General features: G+C 40.5%; 1 protein-coding gene across 1 annotated transcript; it reads left to right on the top strand.

Moving 5' to 3' along the window:
- The first annotated feature begins 3,366 nt into the window (after nt 1-3,366).
- LOC133732825 (protease Do-like 1, chloroplastic) lies at nt 3,367-6,171 on the top strand. The gene is made up of 7 exons (XM_062160413.1): nt 3,367-3,392; nt 4,054-4,225; nt 4,805-4,842; nt 5,078-5,276; nt 5,381-5,533; nt 5,683-5,817; nt 6,040-6,171. The coding sequence occupies exons 1-7, from the start codon at nt 3,367-3,369 to the stop codon at nt 6,115-6,117; spliced, it is 801 nt and encodes a 266-aa protein (XP_062016397.1). The 3' UTR covers nt 6,118-6,171.
- The last annotated feature ends 1,389 nt before the right edge of the window (nt 6,172-7,560 follow it).

Genomic DNA, 7,560 nt, shown 5'->3' with positions numbered 1-7,560 from the left:
ACTCTTTTCATCACTCTTGTGTCAATTTTCACAAGGGGCTGCAGGCATTTTATCACCATTCTTAACACAAAAGTCATGCTTGCTGCACTACATGACATACACTTCACATAACTAGTACAGACGATGTCAATTTATGTGTTACATTTCATTTAAGTTTTACTGCTGTTAATCGCTTGACTACATGATCTCCTTATCTTGTTTCACGAACAATTTAGCAAACAAACTTGATACTTTCACTCTTCAGTTATAGTAACCGAACATTGAGAGCACTTCAAATACTCATTTGATTGTTTAACAAGCATAGTTATGCATACTACAATACAGATACACACATCAACCTATTTGACTATCTGATCTCCATGACATTGCTCATTTATCTACTCTTTCATACTATTATCTCAAGCTAAAGATTTGATAAGCATGCATAAAAGTGTTCCCAACACATGGTAGCAGGCAAATGAAAGGCCAAAAACTCCGATTCAAAAACACATCAGCACGCTAATGCAAGAAAAAAAATAATAATCCAAGCTCTCAGTTTCAAACAAGCAAGCTACCTGATCATTATTCTCACTCTCACTTGGACTATGATGCAAAGGCTCGAATTCCGCATCAACCTAAGAAGGATGTACTTTGTGAGCCAAGGAATTCCCATGCATGAGACAAATACAATAAAGAAGAAAAGGAATAGCTGGGACATACCTGATCGTCATTGCTCACACTGCCGTCTTCAAAGGCCTGCGGAGAAGCAACATCATAAAAAAAAAAAATGAAAGAGAAGGGATCTTGGCAATAAAAAAAAAAGAAGAGAGAGAGAGCAGTAGATAAGCAAAAGGAGATGTTGCGCACTTGGTTATCACCATCACTCATGCCCTCATCTTCGACAACCTTACCACCATCACTCATGCCTTTATCTTCGCCAACCTTATCACCATCGCTCATGCCTTCGTCTTCGATAACCTACGAAAGAGAAGCAGTCTTAGCTCCCTTTGGAAAATATAATAGTAACAATAGGGGAGAAGTCGTTGCAAAAAAAAAGAGGAAAGAAGAAACAACCTGATCACTGCTGTCTTGATTAATTATGGGAGGCACTGCAGGCAGATGATCAGATACCTCTTTTAAGAGATTAGTATGGTCCTCTTTAGAAGAATCAGTTGGACCCCCTTGAGAACCCTCTCCGTGATTGGACTCAGATAACTCAACATAAGCTGGAGGACCACGGGGAGAAGGAGAACTCATAGACTTCACACGGTTACTTCGACGAAGAGGGACATCAAAATCTACACCAGCCTCCCTTTTCACCCTTTTCTTCACTTCAGAACTTGTAGCATTCGCTTGCCTTGCAGAAGAAGTACCACTTGCTCGGGAGGTTGATGATCTTTTCTTCTTTACCTCCTTGTCCTTTTGGAGCGGCATGCTTGGGGGAATCAACAATCTGACTCCATGTTGGGTCGTATGCATAAACTTATCAAAATCCACCTTGGGCTTGAAGCGATGAATAGGCTTCTGAACGTTGCGCTCCTTTGCGTCACCCTTGTCACCCACCTTCTCATCGCACTTCTTTCCCTCTCCTTTCACCTTCTTAGCTTCAAAACCCTGTTTCTGAGTGTTGTGTTCCTTTGCATCATCCTTGTCACCCATCTTCTTATCGCACTTTTTTCCCTCTCCCTTCGCCTTCTTAGCTTCGAACCCTTTAAATAGCCGACAATCTTTCTAGTCCCATCGCTGTACACTTCAGTATAGGTGAGATTATGCTTTTCAGCATAAGTCAGTACAGCCTTAGAACTGGCCAACCTACTGCTGGTAATAGGTCCCGACTCTAGCCGAGGACTGCCGGCTTCCACAAAAAGCCTGAACCTGCACAACACCCCCCTCCAATAACAACTATAAGCAGGAGAAGCATTAGCATTTGTGGCGTTCCCTGGTAACTGAGACGGGAAGTCCGCAATTCTACCAGAAAAGTCAAGCACACATCTACGCTCCATATGAGAAAAACTCGTGATCTTAGAGTTAAGAGAGCGAGGTGGAGGTGAGGGAACATCCTGAAGGCAACCAAGTTGCCGCATCACTCTGTCAGGAGAATAAACAACAGGGAAAATATCCAAGTCTTCCTTATCTTCACTGATGGATGGGATAAAACTCGGGCAGACAGTCATGTATAGCTCAACCCGACCGAGAGCTGTAGCACACTGCTCTTCTCTACCAGAAAACGAAAAGGTCTCAAACTCGGAAGGCTGAAGATAGGGTTGCCAGATGAAATTATTTACATTGTCTAACATCCTCGGAGCAAACACATTCTTATCTTGTCTCCTTTTGAACCAACAACACAGTAGAGGGAGTACCGGCGGCAAATATTCAGTCTGCGCTTGCTTGCTGCCTTCCTTGTCGTTATTGTACAATTCTAAAGAGAGATTCATGGTCAGGGGCTCCACATTTAATCCTTTGAGTCGCTCCCAGATAAATACTTGCAGAAAGGTGGTGGAAACCAATGTAGTAACTCCACACCGACCAACACTCTCCAACTCGTCGACAACGATATAGTCAAGCAGACGATAGACGTGACCAAGAAACATTGGTCCCAAAGAAAACCTACTGCCAGCTGCTATTGCAATTGCCAAGGGAAACATGCGCTCTTCAACATACTCATAAGAAAACTCAATAAATACAAATTTCGTCAGCCACAGACATAGCATTGCTTCCAGACGGCAACCAGAGTTAAAGCCTTTACCCGGAACAAATAGCCCATTTTCAGTAACACCCCAAAAATGCTTCACCCAATTTGAGAAACGGCGCTTACTTCCTTTGACACTGGAGGCCCCTTCTACAAGGAACCGTCAACTTCTCCGAGTCAACTTCTCCAACCGCCTTTATCTCAATATATAGGAGGTTTTACTTTTCTTTCTTTTGAGGGATATAAAATGGGAGTTCCGATCATGAGTTTTGTGAATATGCTGATCCTTCTGGAGTACTCCTAGGAGAGTCTAATCTAATCTAATGAATTGTTCGCTTTCGTAGGTCAGAAATTGTTCAGTTTTCACCCCATGTAATTTTCCTTTTTACTTCATTACATTATTTACCAAAGCGGATTAGCAGACTGATCGATTAGGATAACAAATTGATGACAAAGATTTCTGCTTTAGATTTTTATAATAAGCACGAAAATTCCTGAGAAGGATATAGCATCGTACATATCAGCTGAGTCATTTGGCTCGAGGGAAAAATTCCTTTCAAATAGTGGTTACAACTTACAAGGACATAACGGTTAACTATGAAAGAAACCCAATTATTTCTTTTTTATTATTAAAAAGAAGGTATATATATCCAGCTGCTTTCACTACAATCTAGAATCCACCATCAGCATTTTGTAATATGATTCGCGGCGCTTCTGATCTCAGGTTCGTTGGATTCGAATTCTTGTTCCATTGGAATGCCTAGCTATATATAGTGTTCTGTTACTTCAATCTGATGCTTTAGCGGGCGTCTGGTTTAGCTAAGGATGAAATGTATGTATTGATAAGTGGTACAAAAGTGTGCTAAAGGTGTATGAATTATCTATTCTTTTGGCCTTCAATTTCGATAGGCTCGTCGCAATCTATAGCCTACAGGTTAGATACGATTGTAAATTGTAGAAATCTAATTCATTTAAAATTTAACATACACTTCATTTCAGTATAGTTATCGGGACTGGAGTGTACAAGATTTGTTTGTAAGACTCAGATACTTGGTTAATTTGTTATTTCTTCTGCCATCTATGGAATCTTGTTAAGACTTAAAAGTGTGTGGTGCTTATGGAACTGTATTTTCTACTAATTGATGGGCTTCTCTATATTTGGTGGTTTCATCATCTCAAAATGATACTTTGTATTATGCAACTCTTCTTAAAGTCTGTTAAGCGCAATTTTATGTTTCTCCTGTCATGTGTGGGACATCTTTGCTAATTGAGCTAAGCTTTCTATTTGATGGAGATTTCATTTTGTATTCCTTTTCTTTTCTTTTGCGGTGAAATGGCGCCTCTCATGGTTTGCATCTAAAGATATGCTAGCTAGTTCTTTCCAGGGTCACTCTTGCTGACCAGTCAACTTTCGATGCAAAAGTTGTTGGATTCGACCAAGACAAGGATGTTGCGGTTTTACATGTTGATGCACCGAAAGACAAACTAAGGCCCATACCAATTGGTGTCTCTGCAGACTTGCTAGTTGGCCAGAAAGTGTTTGCTATCGGCAATCCTGTCAGCTTGATATCACTTCATAATTGGTTCGTCCTTGCATTGTTGGTATCACTTGTTAATACATTAGACATATCTTACATAATCAAACCTGTGATTTACTATGATCCTCTATTCGTTTAAATCACTTAATGTGATGATGTTGATTTTAGAACTGTATGTCACAAAATTGTCCACAAATTACGTGATCAAACACCTTGTGATTTACTAAGATTCTCTATTATTTAAATCACTTAATGTATTGATTCTTTATCTCTGGATAATGGGTTGAAAGTTGAATGTATTATTTGTACCCATCTTTTCTGTTAATTAAAGACAAAGAAGACCATCCCTCTAGAATTGCTTTTGCCATAGCAGGGTTTTGCCTTCTATCAAACAAGAGGGTTTTATAACTACTAATACAGTTAGGTATGAAATGCTACTAATACAGTTAGGTATGAAATGCTGTTGACTTTTAACAAGCCTTATAATGGCATGATCCTTCACTCACTAACTGGTTATGAAGGCTCTGATTACATCTTACTAGATGGTTGCATGGTTGCATTTAACTGAGGCTTTTATTTCCTTGTGTGTAACTTGCAGTTTGGGCTTGACCATACCCTTACAACTGGTGTTATCAGGTACAAAGTCCATTACCCATTTCTCTTAGAAAGAAGTCCATTGTTCTATCTTTATTCAATTCTTTCACTCCTGAGTCATGCACGAAATAAGCTTCATATTTAGAAGGCAGCTATTAGCTAGTTTTTCTTAGATGGTTGCTTTGTATTGTTTTAGCTCTTGTAAATTTTTTTCTCCTGTGAACTTTTTGTCCACGGTATGTATTTGTCCAACATAGTTCCTTTCCTATAAGAATAGTGGACTACGCAGAGAAATCAGTTCTGCTGCAACTGGTCGTCCAATCCAAGATGTTATACAGACAGATGCTGCCATTAACCCCGGTAATAGTGGGGGGCCACTTCTAGACAGTGCAGGGAGCCTTATCGGGATAAATACCGCAATATATTCTCCATCGGGTGCATCATCCGGTGTTGGGTTTTCTATTCCAGTTGATACTGTTAGTAGACATTAATGAAGTTCCTTTCACTAATAATCCTTCAATTCTTTCATGCGAGACATATCTCTTCCGACTCCTTCTTTCTTCTTTTCAAAAATATTCAGGTAAATGGCATCGTTGACCAGTTGGTCAAATTCGGGAAGGTCACCAGACCTATTTTAGGAATTAAATTTGCACCCGATCAATCTGTTGAACAGTTGGGGGTCAGTGGAGTACTTGTCCTAGATGCACCGGCAAATGGTCCAGCTGGAAAAGCGGTACTTTTTGCCCCATCTTTTTTTCCTCAAGTTTCATGTACTACAGAAATTGATTTCCACTTTCAAGTTAACATGATTCTAGAATCGTGGTATGGAAATATGCTGTTGTGCTTCCACTGAAGTAAAGCTCATGAGCCTCCAATATGCAGGGATTGCTACCAACAAAGCGTGATTCCTATGGCAGACTCATATTGGGTGACATTATAACTTCTGTGAATGGAAAAAAAGTCACCAATGGCAGCGACCTGTATAGAATTCTTGACCAATGTCACGTGGGTGATAAGGTATAGTCTTCCATTTCATGACCATATTCCTATATTATTTCCAAATTAAAACTACCCCTGGAACCGTTTAGATCTATTAATTCTGGTACAATCACACATTTCTTCATAATATGGTGATGAGTTTTATTGAATTTCTAGTCTCTAATGGGGATTTTAGATGGGCAAAACTGAGGTGACAGCATGTTTTGTGCATCGTTCAATAATATACTGCTTTGAACTCAGGTGATTGTAGAGGTGTTGCGTGGTGATCAGAAAGAGAAAATCCCTGTTGTACTTGAACCGAAGGCTGACGAGTCGTGACTTACCAAATGGTTGGGCTCGTGTATCTAAAATGTAACACATATCAGATGAATTGCCATTTGTTCATATGTATACTAGCTTGATGATAAGGGTTCTCTGGTACATAATTTAACTGCTGTAATTACCCCTTATGCTTTATATGTAGTTCAATGCATATGATGTAGAAGAAGTACGTGCCAAAACAGTGCCCTTTTATGTCATTGACGAAGAATATGAAATGCACGTTGTTGATACCCAAATTTCCACAAGTTCGAATTCGAATTTAACTAGTGACAGGCAAAGGGAATGAGTTATCGACCTCATAACCTAAATTGGGCCTTCAAGCAAGCCCATTTTGCGGCAAAAGGAAGTTCTTTATTTTACAAGCGATACGAGATGCCTAAACGTTCGAACGATTGACAGGGATTTTTAAATGAATCAACACGCTTATTTACCACGCGATACGCGTAGACCCAAGCTACGTTTGGGGCTTATACGGCGGGGTGTGGTGTGGAAAGGTAACGGATCATGCGAGGCCCATTGTTATGGTAAGGCCCGTCGGTGATTTTGGACTTGGGAACCAAAATCCATGCTTCAAGGGCCAATATCTTAACATGGGCTAGCAGAGAGATAAAAGCAGGCCCAACAAGACTTAGAGCCCACTAGAGTCATTCACCCTATCCAAAACCCATTACACTAGAACCGGCAGCCCAAGATTTGTTGGAGTCATCTTCCCCAAATCAGGAACGTTGCTTCATCAAATCGTTGCTGGGATTACTACTCCATCTATTTCTGGTAATAACCCCAAGTTTATGCAAAAGCTTCCCAAACTCTCATCCTCCTAAGTCCTATCTCAGTTTCCAATAATCCATAGGTTTCTGTGATCACAACTCACAATTCACAATAGCACAAATCAAGGGATTATGATCTCCCCAAAATCACGGCAGCACGAAACCGGGGATCTCCCTCACCGTCCTATACCTACATCGCCGGTCTTTACCCATACAGCCAAAGCAAGCTTTCGTTCTTTTGGTTTCATGGGGAAAACAAAAGCTGGAAGTTTTAGCATGATCCCATCGAAACCAAGAATACCCTCTCAAAACCTCTGGTTCTTGGCACAAATCTTCCCTGTCTATCACCACTATAAAGGACGAGTTCATCACCGTAGGAAACCAAGCCACAACTGCCCAGAAAGATCAAGCAAGAGATCAAGCTTCATCTCTGAAACAATAGCCAACTCTTCCCAACCAAAACCCAAAACCCAGAAATCGTGTTACTGTTGGAACCTTCTCTCTGCTAAAAACTCTCATGCATCTAGCTCCCACACCATGCCTGCCTATAAGTCCTGTTCTTATGAAATATAGTTCAATCGTTGCCGTTATCATCAAGCCAAATCGTTGCCGTTATCATCAAGCCAAATCGTGCCGTTATCATCAAGCCGGATCGCTGCTGTTATTGTCAAGC

The sequence above is a fragment of the Rosa rugosa genome, chromosome 2 (assembly GCF_958449725.1).
Source record: "Rosa rugosa chromosome 2, drRosRugo1.1, whole genome shotgun sequence".
In the NCBI taxonomy this organism is placed as follows: Eukaryota; Viridiplantae; Streptophyta; class Magnoliopsida; order Rosales; family Rosaceae; genus Rosa; species Rosa rugosa.
The sequence above is the reverse complement of the archived record's forward strand: the minus strand, read 5'-3'. Positions and strand labels throughout refer to the sequence as shown.